At 43.1% G+C, this 17,685-nt stretch overlaps 1 protein-coding gene across 5 annotated transcripts in view; it reads left to right on the forward strand.

The window, feature by feature from the left end:
* Positions 1-17,685, forward strand: part of srgap3 (SLIT-ROBO Rho GTPase activating protein 3) — a 256,795-nt gene that overhangs the window by 178,205 nt on the left and 60,905 nt on the right. For all 5 annotated transcript variants that reach the window (XM_062054132.1, XM_062054140.1, XM_062054149.1 and 2 more), the window contains exons 7-10: positions 11,028-11,249; positions 14,108-14,209; positions 14,802-14,999; positions 15,117-15,201. In XM_062054132.1, the coding sequence (XP_061910116.1) occupies positions 11,028-11,249; positions 14,108-14,209; positions 14,802-14,999; positions 15,117-15,201 (607 nt within the window). The remainder of the gene's footprint in view (positions 1-11,027; positions 11,250-14,107; positions 14,210-14,801; positions 15,000-15,116; positions 15,202-17,685) is intronic.

Here is a 17,685-nt window from a genome sequence, read left to right on the forward strand (position 1 = left end):
ATATACATACATACACATATATATATATGTAACAGGGTCAATTATGTCTTGTAAATAATGTATTTTATAATGCTTTATTATTGTTATAATTACACAAAATGTGTAAGTTACATGTAAATACCTGGATATTGTTCAATGTTTTGTCAATGTGGAACCATTGTCTCGTTGTCCCTCCTACTGCAATAATTACTGTGACACCTGTCTTTTTATATGCGTTGGACACGCCTTCCAACTTCCCTTTTGTCCACGATAACGGGAGAGGTAGGCGTGCATGCGACGACAGAAACATTGTCATGTTAAGAATTTAAGTTCACTACGTTTTTCTGTATTATATTTGTGTAGGGACTTGACGATGGAAACAAAGTTATTGACGACAATTGTATGTTCTGTATTGTCAGGTATGTTTATTTCACTGTTGTACCCCCTTTTGTCCACGATAACGGGAGAGGGACTTGACGATGGAAACAAAGTTATTGACGACAATTGTATGTTCTGTATTGTCAGTAAAGTGCAGCTGAGCAATCCATGGTGTCGGTCGTGTTCCATTAAAAACACACAACGCAGAGGAAAAGACCACCGGTTACACTTGGTGCCGTACGACCCGTTGCATCGCCGACCAGCGCTCGTCTGGTGCCCGGGAAAGCTGCTGGATTTCCCGCCCGCTGCACTCGGCTGCTCCTCCCTCCCTCTCTCTTCCTGTCGCCGAGGACAACGGCGCGCGCTCCCGCGTGCGCGCGAGGTGTGCTGACAAATCACGCTGTTTTAAAGTGTGTGCGCGTGATTTAAGCTTGTTTATGTTTGTGCTGGTGACTTTATAATATCCAGCTGGCACATTTTATGAACATTTTTGTGACAGTTAGTCCTGTCATAGCAGAAAGAAAAGTGGTGAATGGGCAAGCCTGTTTGTATGAGTGTTTAGTGAAGCCTTTTGATGGTGTTTTATTTTCTGTTCATCTATTAATCGGTGTGGGCTTATGAGAGGCTAGATACGCCCTAATAGCACAGGGGGGAATTTTTTTTTTCTCATGCTACAGTGCTGTGCTATGTATTGATTTGTCAGGGGCTATTTACGGTGGGCTTTACAGTGAGTTTTTTTTTTTATGTGTCAACTTGTGTCACTATTGCCCTTGTTTTGCTACACTGCCTTCGTGGGGATTTCTCTTTGTTGTTATAGTGAAACATTTGCATAGTATTCGAGATTCCTACAATGGCTGGTCGTGGGCATAGTGTCACATTTGGAATGGGGAGGGGTAGGTTGGTGTCAAGCAGTCCTAGCTTCATGATAGACCAACCAGTTTTTAACCCGCTACTGACCCCCATCTCTAGCTCTACGCCAGTTACTCAAGCAGTGCGTGAACCCACACAAGTCATATCTGGTGATGCTTTTGGAGAGATGATCACAACTTTAGCTAAACAGATAGGAGACAACATCTCTGCCAACATCAGCATGATGCACCAGCCAAGTGCATTTCAGCCTCAGTCCACCGCTGTGAGCCCTTCCTCCAGGCATGATGGTTCGCCACAAGTGAAAGTTGTTGTGCAGCCTGACGTCAAAGCACCACCTTACTTTAGGGGCGATAATGCTGATGTGTTTTCAATTCATGAATGGGTAGATATGATGAAATGTTACCTAAATAGAGTAAAATGTGACAGTCCTCCTGAAATGTTTGAGCTAATTATGTCCAGACTAACAGGCAAAGCGAGGGATGTTGTAAAGGTGTCGCTGCGCAGCCGCCCTGAACTGAGTACAGCTGACCTGCCCACTGCAGTGTTTGACATTTTGAAAGGTAACTTCAGTGAGCTATCATATTCTAACTTGCCTATGAAAGACTTTTACTGCACTATTCCCCATTCTGGTGAGAGTGCTATGGACTATTGGATCCGTCTTAACAAGTCCATTGATGCTGCTGATGAGTGTCTCCATAGGCGGGGCAAATCTGTTGAAGACCCCAGTGCTGAAGTTGTCATGATGTTTATTAACCACTGTCCTGACCCTCATCTTGCCTTGTTGTTTCAACTAAAGACGCCTGAGCAGTGGACTGCAGCTGAGGTTCAGGAGCGTCTGGATGCTCATATAAGAAAGGTTAAAACGAGAGCAGCCCAGTCTCAATGTGTGATGGGCTTGTCAGCTTACAATCAAAGCCCAGTGACTGATTATTCTTCGCCGCAGGCTGTCTCGGTAGCACGCCAACAGTTGTTGCTTTCTGTTCCTCAACCTTCCCCTGGCCTTTCCTGCAGTCAGCCTCCCGATGCACTTGTGGCTGTCGCACATCAGTCCACCTCCCCATTCCACCCATCTTCTGCTGTCAATGTGGCGCCGGCCGCTTTTGACCCACCAGCTAACGACCCTGGTGCTCAAGTTGTGGCCATGTTTGATAAGGTTCTGTCCTTGTGCAATGCATCTTTGGCTAACAATCAAAGACCAAGAGGCCAAAGGTCAGGCACCCATCAGTCTGGTCAACCCAGAAACTATCAAAGTTCTGTGGCAGTCGCATGTCGAGTATGTACTTCCAGTGAACATTCAACTCATGCACACTGTAAGCTCTACAGATTGTGCCTCAACTGTTTGAGACCTGGTCACATGAAGCGTGAGTGCCCACAGGCTTCACATTCCCCGGCTATACCGCCATCTTTTCCACCCAATGCTGATTTAAACTAACCCGCCTGTGTATTGAGAGGGGTAGCATGGGCGTTGCTAGTAGCACCCTCAGTGAAAATGAAGATGTGCAATTGACCTATATGAACTGTTGTAGTAGCCTTTCTGATGACAAAACAGTGATTGTTGTGGGTTCCCATAGAGTGGAAGGAGCTAGTGAGTTGTTTTATGCTCCAGTGTCTGTGGGGGGCCAGTCTGTTTTAAGAGGGATGCTTGATTCAGGTAGCATGTCATGCACGCTAAATGTGGAGGCGGAGTCAAAGCTTAGAGCTGTTGGGCTACTCCCTAGTCCTCGGCCTGTGCCGGAGAAGGTGGTCCTTGTTGGCTGTGGTGGCCTTATGACACAACCCAGGTGCATTTATGACCTTGAAATTGAAGTTTATGGGTCTAAGTTCATTGTGCCAACTTTACTTGTTCCAGGGCAGAAAGATGATATGATCATTGGGACCAATGTCATAAGACCCATTATACAGGCAATGAAGTCTGATAATAAGTACTGGCAGCTGGTCTGCTCCAATACTTCTGACCCCAATTGTGAACAGTTTCTTGGACTACTCAGCTGCATTACACGCTGGTCTGGTCCTGAAATGCCTGAAAAAGTTGGTACAGTCAAGCTAAGACAATCTGTCACTCTTGCACCTCAGGGAGAGTCTCTAGTATGGGGGAAGCTGCCCAGCAGTGCTCCTGTGTCACCTGGGAGCACTGTCATTGTGGAGCCCACCTCTTCCCGTTCAACCCCTAGAGACATCATTGTTGGCCGGGTCGTGACACCCATGTGGGGTGATCGTTGGGTCCCAATGAAGATCCTGAACCCAACAAAGAGACCTGTGACACTGCGCCGTAACGCTAAGGTAGCAGATGTTTTTCCTTGTATTGCAATGGAAGACCTTCCTTTGTCACAGAGTGTGTGTATGCAGCAGACCTGTGAGGGAAGTGACCCAGCCTCCAAGTCAGGTACCACCTCTAATCCCCTTCAGCAGCTTAAAGACTGTGGCTTGGCGGATGTTGATCTTGAAGGCTGTGAAGTATCAGAGGAATGGAAACAGCAACTTGCTGAACTGGTCCTCACCTACGAAGATGTATTTTCTAAAGACAAGCTGGACTGTGGCGAGGCAAAGGATTTTGTCCACCGAATCCACCTCACTGATGATCGCCCTTTTAGACTCCCCTATCGCCGTGTCCCTCCAGCTCACTATCATAAGCTGAGAGAGGTGCTGTCTGAGATGGAGTTTAAAGGAATCATCAGCAAGTCAGTCAGTGAGTATGCCTCACCCCTTGTTCTAGTCTGGAAGAAGTCAGGGGAGTTGAGGATCTGCACGGACTTCCGCTGGCTTAACGCCAAGACCGTGAAGGATGCACACCCGCTACCCCACCAGGCTGACTGTCTTGCCGCCCTTGGTGGAAATGCGTTTTTCAGTACCATGGATCTCACATCGGGGTTTTACAACGTCCCCCTCCATGAGTCTGACAGGCGGTATACGGCCTTCACAACACCCTTAGGCCTATACGAGTACAACAGACTTCCCCAGGGCTTGTGCAACAGCCCCGCATCCTTTATGCGGATGATGATCAGCATCTTTGGGGACTTGAACTTTTCCAGCCTCCTCTGCTATTTGGATGACCTGCTTGTGTTTGCTCCATCCGAAGAGGAAGCCCTGAAGCGGCTGGAGAGTGTCTTCCTGCGTCTCAGAGCCAACAACCTGAAACTGGCGCAGAGGAAGTGCTACTTCTTGCGTAGGACCGTGAAGTTTCTGGGTCATGTAGTGAACAGCGGTGGTGTTGCAGTCGACCAGGAGAAAGTCAAAGTCATCTCCGCTTTTGAAAAAAAAGATCTTATGGAGGATGACGGCTGCACCCCATCACAGCGGAAAGTCAAGTCCTTCCTGGGCATGGTGCTGTACTACCAGCATTTCATCCCTGGCTGTTCTTCTCTTGCAAAGCCACTTTACACATTGACTGCAGGACAGAAGAGGAGTGCCAAGAGCTCTTTTGGGCGGAGAAGAGCAGGCACCTTCAGAAAACTGACTCCTCAGGACTGGACTTCTGCTTGTGAGAAGGCGTTTGAGGATCTGAAGAGTGCACTTCTTAATAGTGTGGTGCTGGCACACCCAGACTTTGAAAGGCCCTTCATCCTCTGCACCGATGCATCCCTTGATGGTCTGGGTGCAGTCCTGTCCCAGGTCCCTGATGGCGAAGAACGAGCGAGACCCATTGCTTTTGCAAGCAAAACTCTCAGCCGCAGCCAAGTCAACTACCCTGCTCACAGACTGGAGTTCTTAGCCCTTAAATGGGCAGTTTGTGATAAATTCAGCCACTGGCTCAAGGGTCACAGGTTTACTGTCTGGTCGGATAACAACCCCCTCACTCACATCCTGACTAAGCCAAAACTAGATGCCTGTGAGCAGCGGTGGGTCTCCAAGTTGGCTCCATATAATTTTGAAATTAAGCACATCCCTGGCAGGCAGAATGTGGTGGCAGATGCACTCAGTAGAGACCCATTTGTGACTCCTTTGAGGGAGCGGCTGCTGGGTGAGCCCTATGCTAAGCTGCTGAATCGGGTCTGTGATGTCAGTGATGGATGTGTGCAGGATGCGTTCCGCTTCACTTGCCAGCCACAATCACTGAGGTGTCATCCTCACATTGACACCATTGAAAGTTCAATGTCTGAAGAAGATGTCTCTTCAATCCTTTCTTCTTTGGATGAATGGGACAGTGCTCCTCGCCAGCGTGCTACCTCACTAGCTGACCACCTCACAACATTGGAACCTCCTGGCCAAGACACTTTGCCTTCCCTATCACTTGCTGACCTTCAGTCTCACCAACAAAGAGACCCAGTCATCTTAAGAGCTACTTATTATGTTGATAGAAAACGCAGGCCCTCCAGACGCGAACGTTGTAATGAAAATCAGACAACTCTGAGAGTCTTGAAACAGTGGGATAGGCTGATACTTCTGGATGGCATCCTCTATAGAGTCACAAAGGACCCTTTGACCAAGAAAAAGAGGTACCAGTTTGTTGTGCCAGAGTCCTTGAAGGCAGACGCACTGTCTGGCGTTCATGACCAAGCTGGTCATCAAGGTCAGCCCCGCACTCTTGCTTTAGCTCGCCACCGCTTTTTCTGGTATGACATGGAGAAAGATGTCCGCAGTTACGTGAAACAGTGCCGCAGGTGTGTCCTTAGCAAGACCCCCGAGCCTTCAGCAAGGGCCTCGCTACAAAGCATCAAGACCTCTGCTCCCCTAGAGCTTGTGTGTGTTGACTTTTGGACAGCTGAAGACAGCCACAACAAATCTGTGGATGTTCTTGTAGTCACTGATCACTTTACGAAATTGGCACATGCTTTTCCTTGTCAGGACCAGACTGCAAAGAGGGTTGCTAGGAAATTATGGGACAGCTTCTTCTGCATTTACGGCTTCCCCCAGCGCCTTCATTCAGACCAGGGTGCAAATTTTGAAAGTGAACTGATTGCTGAACTCTTGATGTTGTCAGGAGTTGACAAGTCTCACACTTCCCCCTACCATCCTATGGGAAACGGTGGGACGGAGCGGTTTAACCGAACCTTGGGCAACATGTTGAGATCATTGCCCCCTCGCTCCAAGCAGAAATGGCCCCAAATGATCCAGACAATGACTTTTGTGTATAATTGCACTGTGCATGAGACGACTGGGTTTGCGCCGTTTTATTTGATGTTTGGGAGAACCCCGAGATTGCCGGTAGATCTCCTCTTTAAGAATGTGTTTCGGGATGAGACTGTGTGTGACTATAACATATATGTAAAGTCCCTTTTAGAGGACCTGCATTGTGCCATGACGCTTGCCCAGAAGAACTGCTCTGCTGAGCAGAAGCATCAGAGCAACCAGTACAACAGAAAGGTCAAAGGTCAGCCTCTTTCACTTGGTGACCAGGTGCTGTTGGCAAACAAAGGTGTCAAAGGGAAGCGTAAACTTTCTGACAAGTGGTTGCCTGTTATACACACTGTGGTGGCCTCAAAACCCGACTTGCACATCTACCGGATCAAGGATCCAGAGGGGAATGAACGGGTTGTTCACCGTAACCTGTTGCTCCAGGTTAACTTCCTGCCGTTAGATGGAGCTTTGGATGATGATGCTGGACCAGTGGTCATGCCTGCCACAGCAGTATTTGATGGGTGTGAGTCAGAGGTGTCGGATACAGCAGCTGCAACTGTTGGGACATCCCATGCTGGTTCACTCTTGAGTGCTGATGCTTGTGATGATGGCCGTACTGCCTCATGGGTCCATGAGCAGTCTTCCTTTGATGAGCCTCAGTGTTCAGAGTCTGCTGAAGTAGTCTCCCCTACAGACAGTGGCCATATTGCTGCTCTGGATCCCCCGATAGCTCTACCTGCTCCCTCACTGCAATTAGTCCCAGTTGGTCCACCTCAAACATCTGGTGCTGAGAACCAATTTGCCTCACGGTTTGGCAGAGTCATTAAACCTGTTTACCGTTTAATAGAGTCCCTGGTTCAACTTGAGTCCATATTAGGGGTCGAGCCAGGCTCCCATACTGTTATTAATGTGTGAGATATGACCAGAAAGCTGTTTTATGCTGCTCTTTGTGTCGACTCAATGTTCTGAAAAACTAATGTTTCCCTACTCACCCACAATGTTTGGCCTGTGTATGTGTGGTGTATAAGGCACCTCACCTTGTCTATAGAGTACTATGAGTTCTTGCTAGGCGCCAAGCAAGTCTCTTGTTCTCTTATCCTTTAAATAGGAAGCGTATATTGTTGTTTAATGCAAATTTGTGATTTTCATGGCCATTGTGTTTACACATGCGTACTGTTCTTGCAAACCAGACTTTTGTGTAATTCTTGGGGGGTGAGTGTAACAGGGTCAATTATGTCTTGTAAATAATGTATTTTATAATGCTTTATTATTGTTATAATTACACAAAATGTGTAAGTTACATGTAAATACCTGGATATTGTTCAATGTTTTGTCAATGTGGAACCATTGTCTCGTTGTCCCTCCTACTGCAATAATTACTGTGACACCTGTCTTTTTATATGCGTTGGACACGCCTTCCAACTTCCCTTTTGTCCACGATAACGGGAGAGGTAGGCGTGCATGCGACGACAGAAACATTGTCATGTTAAGAATTTAAGTTCACTACGTTTTTCTGTATTATATTTGTGTAGGGACTTGACGATGGAAACAAAGTTATTGACGACAATTGTATGTTCTGTATTGTCAGGTATGTTTATTTCACTGTTGTACCCCCTTTTGTCCACGATAACGGGAGAGGGACTTGACGATGGAAACAAAGTTATTGACGACAATTGTATGTTCTGTATTGTCAGTAAAGTGCAGCTGAGCAATCCATGGTGTCGGTCGTGTTCCATTAAAAACACACAACGCAGAGGAAAAGACCACCGGTTACATATATATATATTATATATACACATATAAATTATGTGGGTAGATATTTGTTCTAAAAAGGGTATTTCAACAAGTAAACAGTACAGTAGGTAGTTGATGTTGATATATGTAATGCACATAAGGGTATTCTAGTCAGATGCGCGTGTGTAAATATGCGATGTGTAAATATGAAAATATTACGTACGTCGTATCACTTTTTGTCAGGCAATATTACATTTAATGACAATTTTACATAAATGAATACATCCAAACACGTTGTACATATTTATTATTTGCAGGAAGAAATAACAGTTACAATTGTGTGTGTATCTTCCAAGCAAGAAAGAAGTTTGATCACATCAACATCGGACTAACTGACACACTCCGCTTCGCTGCAGGTCCGCAAGCCACGCCCACCCCCCCACAGCCACAGAAGAGGAAAACTGTCCTTTCCCGGGCATGATAAAGTCTTAAATAATGTCAAACACGTAGCGTTACAATAACCAGGAAGATAAAGTGTTTGTCTCACACCTACTAATCAAGCATTCACATTTTGCCACAACACACATCGGGGAAAGTCCTATCTGGAAATACAGCCATATTAACTCCTAAACTGCCATTTTAACACACACTAAACCATCAGCACGCATCCAATGCTTTCTCGTGGCCACGAGAAAGTTTTTTGTGGCCACGAGAAACTTTTTATAAAAAAAAAAAAAAAAAAAAAAAAAATTAATATTTTTTTTTTTTTTTTTTTTTTTTTTATAAAAAGTTTCTCGTGGCCACGAGAAAGTTTCTCGTGGCCACGAGATACTTTCTCGTGGCCACGAGATACATGTCTAAAAAAAAATAAATTCCCATGTCCCTTTAGGGGCTCCGTATAAATACAAAATCAGGTCATTAACAATGAGATATATTATTAGATATTACACACGATTGCTTTGTCACCTATAACACAAAGCTATGATGTCAATGTTTCATTCAGATATTAGCATGTGTTAACTTAATTGGGTTTGGTTTTAGCCCCTAATACACAAAATGTCAAAAATTAAAGGCATATTACTAACTTAAGTAGTAATATGTGGCAGTTATTTCACCTTTTAATATTAAAAAATATTGATTGATAGGGTAATGCAACATTAGGAAGTTGTTTTTGTGTACATTCCCGTCTCTTGGTCTACTATGGTTTAATGCATCCAGTGTCTGGAATTAGAACAGTCCATCCCGAGCACCCCAAATCCCTTTTAAGCAGCATGGAATGGGATTGAGAGCGTATCTTGCTTGGCAGGGCAGCGAAAAGAAAAGGGCTTGACTGCTCAACAGCACACGTCAAAAGCAGACGTTCACTCTGCAGAACAATCTTCTCTGTCACTCAGCATCAGTAATGTCCTTTAATAAAGTGTTTATTGTACATGTTGCTCTGTGCTGTCAGCATTAGCTTGCATGTGGGGAGGATGAATCATGTTTGGAAGAAAAATAAACTTATTTTAGAACATTTGACAACAATTCAACATGATTCCTTATGAATAGTACAAAAATAGTATAGATTAAGTGTAACAATGGTACAGTATATGCAAATGTCTTTGCTGTACATTCCAAAGGACGCTTAGTAATGTTATTTAAAGTTGCATTAAAGATGTGTGTTAATGAGTTATACTGACTGCTTTAATAATAAATGATAAAACATTTTATATATATATATATATATATATATATATATATATATATATATATATATATATATATATATATATATATATATATATATATATATATTGTAATTTAAATGTATTGTTTTGACTGTAATAATAATGATATTTAAACTGGTGTACTGTTTTTTATATTATATTATTACTTCCACGTTTTAGTTTATTTTATCTTGTTTTTATTTATGTTATTATTACTATCAGTTTTATGTATGAAATACTGTAAAATAGGAGCACAAACTAAAAACAATATTTACAAACGTATACATTTGCTTTGCAAATGATATTTTCAGGTTTTTTTTATTCTTGTATAATTTTTTACATTGGACATTATATGTATATACTGTATTACCCCGCCTTCAGCATGGGATAGGCTCCAGCACCCCCGCGACCCCGAGAAGGACAAGCGGTAGAAAATGGATGAAAGGATAATGTGTATATGTATGTGTGTGTGTATATATATATATATATATATATATATATATATATATATATATATATATATATATATATATATATATATATATATATATATATATTCACATAAATAATAATAATAATATTGATAATACATTTAATTCATAGGCACCTTTCAAAAAACCCAAAGACAATATAATATACAGATAAAGGCATATGTGTATTTATATAATTATATGCTTTTGCAAATTATATTATATATTATACCTAACTTACAAAGATAAATAATATTTGTGTAAATAGTTTTTTATTTTTTATTTTCATTGAACATCAAAAATGTGTTTTTTTTCATTTTTAGTTTGTGCAAAAAAAGCATGCATTGAATCAATTATTAACAAGAGTCCAGGTATTGTTCTGACACGGAAGACAACACAGAAAAGATAGGAAATTATTAAAAATGTGTTTCTTATCGTAACTCCATCTGGAGCAGCTGTGAGTGTTCTCACTAACAATGCTTACCGTATTAGAAAAAAATAAACGTATCCTCTTTCATTTGAGCTGCAGCAAATTAAAGATGGTTTTGTTATGCTAACAAGCGCTAAAAAGCATTTGCTTAGTGATTCACACGACTGTCAGTCCCCTCCAGCTCCTCCTGCTTAATTAGGTTACTTCACTGCGCTCAGCGTGATGAAGCGCTGTAATTATCCCAGGTGTCATACTACCCTAACTCCTACTTTGGAACATAAATGCAGAATGAGACGTCATTCTTGGATTTAAATGCAACATAAAGAAAGTATGTCTGCATAATGACTGCCTGTACTGGTGTCATTCCAATAACAAGCTTCTTTTTTTTTTTTTTTACCCCCGCAGTGCTGTGACCTGGGCTACCACGCCAGCTTGGCGCGGACCTTCAGGACGTACTTATCCGCAGAGTACAACCTGGAGACCTCTCGCCATGAGGGACTGGATGTCATTGAGAATGCGGTGGACAACCTGGACTCACGTAGCGACAAGCACAAGCTCATGGATATGCATAACCAGGTGTTCTGCCCTCCCATGCGCTTTGACTACCTGCCACACATGGGGGATGAGGTAAGAGGACTTTATGGCGTATTCATTCATATCCTGTTCAGGGCCATGGGGGAGCTGGAGCCTACCCCAGATATGAGGGTACAACCGAGTCTGGGCACCATGTAATACAGATATTCTTAACAATTAGTAATCATTAGACAAATGGTCATTGTTACTACTCTAAGTCCCGCCAATGTGTTTTTTTTTATGGTGGCCATGTTTTTCAACCAATCTTTGCTCAAATTATCCACACATCTGCTTGTCAGTCCCCCAAAGCCAGATCTGGGAAAAATACGGCCCGCAGGCCACATGCGGCCTGTTAGGATTTTCAATCCGGCCTGCCGGACGGTCTACATAATTTTTTTAGACCTTTAACATCGAAACTGTAGCTTCCTATATGAATCAGAATCAGAATCAGAATAGTTTTATTGCCATTGTTTGAGAACGGGTTCACAAACTAGGAATTTTTCTTGGTGCAATCGTGCAACATAAAACACATATAGCACATATTTGGTAATAAAAAGAGCTGTACTGAGCTATCAGATCTTGTTATAGACTTAGAAGGAATTCAAGGAGCTACTGTTAGGAGTTATTGTTCATGTGCCTGATGGCCGAGGGGAAAAAATTGTTCAGGTGGCAGGATGTGTGGGTCTGGATGGAGCTTAGTCTCCTGCCTGAGGGGACAGGGGAGAATAGTTTGTGTTCAGGGTGAGAAGAGTCAGCTGTGATCCGACCCACACGCCTCCTGGTCCTGGAGGAGAACAAGTCCTGGAGGGATGGGAGCTTGCAGCCAGTCACCTTCTCAGCAGCACGTACGATGCGCTGCAGTCAATGCTTATCCTGGACTGTGGCGCCGGGGAACCACACGGTGATGGAGGAGGTCAGGATGGACTCGATGATGGCTGAGTAAAACTGCACCAGGATCTCGGTCGGCATCTTAAGTTTCCTCAGCTGCCGCAGGAAGTACATCCTCTGCTGGGCCTTCTTGATGAGGGAGCTGATGGTCGGCTCCCACTTGAGGTCTTGGGTGATGGTGGTGCCCAAAAAACGGAAGGAGTCCACAATGGAGACGGGGGTGGGAGAGTCAATCAGGGTGAGGGGGGATGGTGGGGCTTTGACTTTCCTGAAGTCCAAGATCATCTCCACTGTTTTCTGGGCGTTCAGCTCCAGATTGTTGAGGCTGCACCGGGACGCCCGTTTCTTCTCATCAGCAACGCTAGCTCGTCCATCTTGTTGGCAAGTGAGCGGACGTTGGAGAGAAAGATGCCTGGTAGAGGCGTGCGTAATCCCCGTCCGCGAAGATGGACAAGGGTGCCCGCTCGCTTCCCTCTTCGGTGCGGTCTCCCTCTTTTGATCACAGAATGGACCAAATCCGCAGCTGACGCTAAAATGACTGGTAACGAGTCCATAGGGATGATGGATCTGATGTTTAGTAGCTCCTTGCGGGTGTAAGAGAACCCAGACACACAATTTACGCACAAAAACAAACAAAACAGAGCGCACGAAAGCCCTGAGGCAGCCTTCATCGGCGCCATGATGATACGTGTATCATCATTATATATGATGTGCAGTGCTGTTTTTAAATGAACGTAAGTCTTGAACTACAGAAAGTATTTCAATGGTCAAAATCTGCACTTTTTGGTGTTATACGAGTTATTACGGTAATCTACGTCACAGCAGCTCAGACAAGGATCAAAGCAGAGTGGGCAGGGTTTGTTTTCAGAGCAGCCAGCCCGAAACGCGTGTGTCAGAAACAGATGCAGAAGCAGATTTTTACGTGATAATATATCATATTATAGGTGTTTATTACACTTTGCATTCATATTTTGCTGTTTTTTTAGCTTTTTGATTGATTGTAAAAGATACACAACTATCGAGGAGCTGGTCTGAGAAGTAAACGAGGAGCGACGTTCATATGTTGTTAATATTCATTTTATTGTTCATAGTTAATATTGTAAATCCTACTTTCTTTATTTTCATGTACATTTTGGGTGTCCCATTCAGTAAAAAACTGTTAAATTCCAATCAGGTTTTTTTTAGGTGGTCTGTCATAACGTTTTTAGAACATTGTGCCTTTTGGTATTAGTGTTCCTGAAAAAAAGCAAGACTCGGCTATACTATACAGCAGATTTATACAGCTAAATGTGTATATATAATTCATTGCTGTGGTCTGGAACAGCATGGCACACAAACAACTATCAGAAATGCAGCCGATATTACATACATATAATATGTCATGAGACATGCAAATATAAATGTAATACACAGAAGACATAAGTAAAGTAAGTTAAATTAGCTTAAATTTACCTACAAACAAGGCATAATGATGCAATATGTACATACAGCTAGCCTAAATAGCATGTTAGCATCGATTAGCTTGCAGTCATGCAGTGACCAAATATGCCTGATTAGCACTGCTCACAAGTCAATAACATCAACAAAGCTCACTTTAGTGCATTAAAGCATTGCATAACAAGTTTGGTGGACAAAATGAGACAAAGAAAGAGTGGCAGCATCAGAGAAAGTTGTACATGTAAACAAACTACAGTGAGTTCAAGGACCACCAAAATTAGTAGGACAAAGCGACGCTCGCCAAATGCTCTCATCAATGAAACATGTTTAATGTAAATAGTGGGATTTCTAACAATTAGGAACATTTGTGTCATGTTTTTCCTCCTACAGAAACTCTATTAAAACAAAAAATATATTTTTCCCTCATCTTTTTCCATTTTCATACATTTTTGAAAAAGCTCCAGGGAGCCACTAGGACGGAGCTAAAGAGCCGTATGCGTCTCTAGAGCCGCCGGATGCTGATCCCCGGTCGAAGCAGTAGTTAATTGTATATTGTCTTTAATCTGTATCTGACTGCTCCTCCTCAGGTGTGCCAGGTGAGCGCCCAGCAGCCCGTCCAGACTGAGCTCTTGATGCGCTACCACCAGCTACAGTCTCGTTTAGCCACGCTAAAGATTGAGAACGAGGAGGTGAGGATTTACGGTGCCTTTTGTGTGTCTGCCCACTTCCCCACTACCACACCAACACAATGTTTGACAGACAAAAAAAAGGCCTGTCTGGTGTTCCCTGGAGCCAAGGAGCGAGGTCGCCACATCCCCATCTGTCCGCATTGCAATTACTCTGCGGCGGCCCCAGCCATGCGGGAGATGGGAATTTATTTAGTGCCTTGTCACGGTGCCAATGTGTTGGTTGTTTCAATATGAAAGTGTGTGTTATGACGATGAAGCGAGGGCTTTCTCATCAAAAAGCAGCAGACACAGAAGGTGCAAATGGAGGTGATAATAAACTGAGGTCCGTTTGCCTCGCTAGTGCTACGTCTTTTGTTATAGGCAATAACGTAGGAGACGCGCTATTACTGCAATTGAACTTTATCCATCTATGCCCCACTAAAAATATGTATTCATTTGCACTCATCCATTCATTTTTATTTGAGCTTTTCATTTCACTGCGATGCAATTAAGATTTGATCTTGCCCTTGAAAATAAACTCACCTGTCATTGTGCAGGTGGTATAAAACAGGAAGTGTTTGACATCTGTTTTCCTTGTCCACGCTCCCTGCAGGTGAGAAAGACCTTGGACGCCACCATGCAAACGCTACAGGACATGCTGACGGTGGAGGATTTTGACGTGTCAGACGCCTTCCAGCATAGCCGCTCCACTGAATCCATCAAGTCTGTCGCCTCCGAGTCCTACATGGGCAAGGTGAATGTGGCAAAGAGGAGGTTCAACCAACAGGAGACGGAAATGTTCTACCTATCGGTGAGTCATATTTTCATTAAAGCTTTATCAAATGTATCACATTTTGAACGGGATTTTCAATTTTGTGCAGGAATAAATCTGCCACTCACATATTGTCACTTTCATCTTTTTGCTTAGAAATTCAAGGAGTACCTGAATGGCAGTAACCTCATCATTAAGCTGCAAGCCAAGCATGATTTACTCAAGCTAACCCTTGGTGAAGGTAATAATCCTCTACTCTGGAACTCTTTGAGGTATTCATTTTATTTTAAAGGTGTGTGCCTCACCGAGTAGGGAATTGGGGCATCCTTGTAAGCTGTTTACCTACCGTTCCTGGCCTCCGATTTGGTGTCAGAAGTGAGTTAGCTATGAATGGTGTTCCCAGTCACAAGGACACCTTGGGACTTGTATACCATTCAGGTACTAGTCCTCAGATATGGTGTCAGAAGTGGGATGGCAATCAATGGTGTGCCCTATTAGAGCGACCCCTTGGAACTTGTGTACTCTGTAATTGTGATTTGGCTACCATTCTTGGCCTTCTTGTACCATTCAGGTACTACTCCTCATATATGGTGTCAGAAGCTGGATTAAATCAATGGTGTTCCCAGTTAGAGGGATCCCTTTGACATTGTGTACTCTGAAGTTGTAATTCAGCCACCATTCTTGGCTTTCTTTAACCCTTCAGGTACTGCTCTTCATATTTGGTGTCAGAAGTGGGATGGCAATCAATAGTGTGCCCAATTAGAGGGACCCCTTGCAACTTGTGTACTCTGGAATTGTGATTTAGCTAAAATTCTAACCTTCTTTTACCATTCATGTACTACTCCTCAGATTTAGAAGGTGTCAGAAGTGGAATAGCAATCAATGTGTCTTGTCCTTATGACAGTTTTGGACTCATGTTTTCGGTGTGTAGTATTTTAGTTCCTGTCCTGTGCCCATATTCTGCCCGTATGTGATATAGGGTATTTTGAATTGGGGAACCCGTGTAAGGGCTCTAACTACTGGCCGTGTGCTTAAATCCAGGTAGACAATACTACTCCTCAGATTTGGTGTCAGAAGTGATGTGAGGCCATTTGCGGTTTGACTGGTTGGAAAGAACTTGCTTAGATCTGGTGTACCGGGTACAATAGAGATGGGTGTGGAAGGTAGTGTATCTTTGTAAGCGATCTAACTTTCATGCCTAAATTCAATTGGTGCCAGAAGCTGGATGGTCAGCTGTGCATAGTATGCCAAGTTCGAAGGACCCTTGGTACTTGTGAGCCCTGTGTAGGTGGTCATAGCTAGCGTAGCTATCTTAATCCAGTAGAACCTCAATTTACAAACCCTTTTATTTGCGAAGTTTTTGATTTACAAACTTTTAGAGCCAACTCGAATATGTGTGCGAACCATGTCTTTGTGTACGAACTAGGGCTGTCAAAGTTAACGAGATAATTAACTATAGTTAACGCGTTAACTATAAATTTCGATAACGGCACTAATATTTTTAATGGGCGATTAATGTGAACACTTCCTTTTTGACCCTCGAGCCGTGCTGTAGCGGGGAACTTGGCTCAGTTCACTTGCTACTGATGAGCCACAAGCAAGCAAAAATGGACAAAGGAAAGTCTACCTTATGGAAATATCAGGTCAAAGCCATGGCAAGTTGTTCTCCCGACAAAAAATGACTATCTTTCGCAGTGAAAAGCTCAACAGAAATGAAAGACGGTCGGCAGGATGTTGAAAGGACACTTTTTTATTGCAAACAGTCGATCCAACATTAAAATATGTCAAGACACTTTCTCAAATCGATCACACAATTTTCAAGCTTCAAAATAAAAGCGCTACACTATACATCCGGGTTAACTATGCTTAGGGTTTTTCCTTCATGTACGGGCTTCATATTAGCCGCCATATCCAACAAAATAAAGTAACATAATGTATTGTAGCGTCCAGAAGAAAACAAAGTCTGACGCTCTTTTTAGCTTTTATGGCCAATTTTATGCTAACAATGGGCCCAATTCCAACAAGTATTTCCTCCATGCAAACACGTCTGCCTCCGTGCTTCACTTCAAGACACACAACACTTGTTCATTCTCACCATAACACCATAACACACTAACATACACATTGACACCAGACATATGCACAGGGTTTTCTGGAGCGGAGGCAGCGTGTCCGCGCTGTGGACGTACTTTAATATATTCGAGACATACGATCTTCACAATTGGCAGCTTTTAATGAGAGAAAGGCTCCCAGCAACGCTAAGCAAGTGTGACATCAGGCTATCTGCGGCTCGCTTTTTGTCAAAGACATGGCGCAACATAATCTAAACAGAGTCTCTAAGTCAATAACACCAAAAATAAATGCTAGATTTGTTGCCAGTCGTTTTTATTACAGAAAAAGTGACTAAAGGGATTGGAGAAATCTCTAAAAAAAAAAAACAGTTCCCCTGTTGGGCACATGTAGATACTTAGACGTGCACACAGCTGCTTGGATTGATGCCAAATATTAGCGGAGTTAAACCGCCCATCTAACGTCAACTAATGCAAGTGAAATGACTGAATTTTGTAACAAATTGCTACAACTTGTGTTTTATCTTTAACAATGTGTGTTTTACCTGTTACATTACTTATTTGTGTACATTTATCCATAGTTTTGTTTTAAAGGCCTACTGAAATTATTTTTTTTTAATTTAAACGGGAATAGCAGATCCATTCTATGTGTCATA

The sequence above is a fragment of the Entelurus aequoreus genome, linkage group LG01 (genome assembly GCF_033978785.1).
Source record: "Entelurus aequoreus isolate RoL-2023_Sb linkage group LG01, RoL_Eaeq_v1.1, whole genome shotgun sequence".
NCBI classification, from domain to species: Eukaryota; Metazoa; Chordata; class Actinopteri; order Syngnathiformes; family Syngnathidae; genus Entelurus; species Entelurus aequoreus.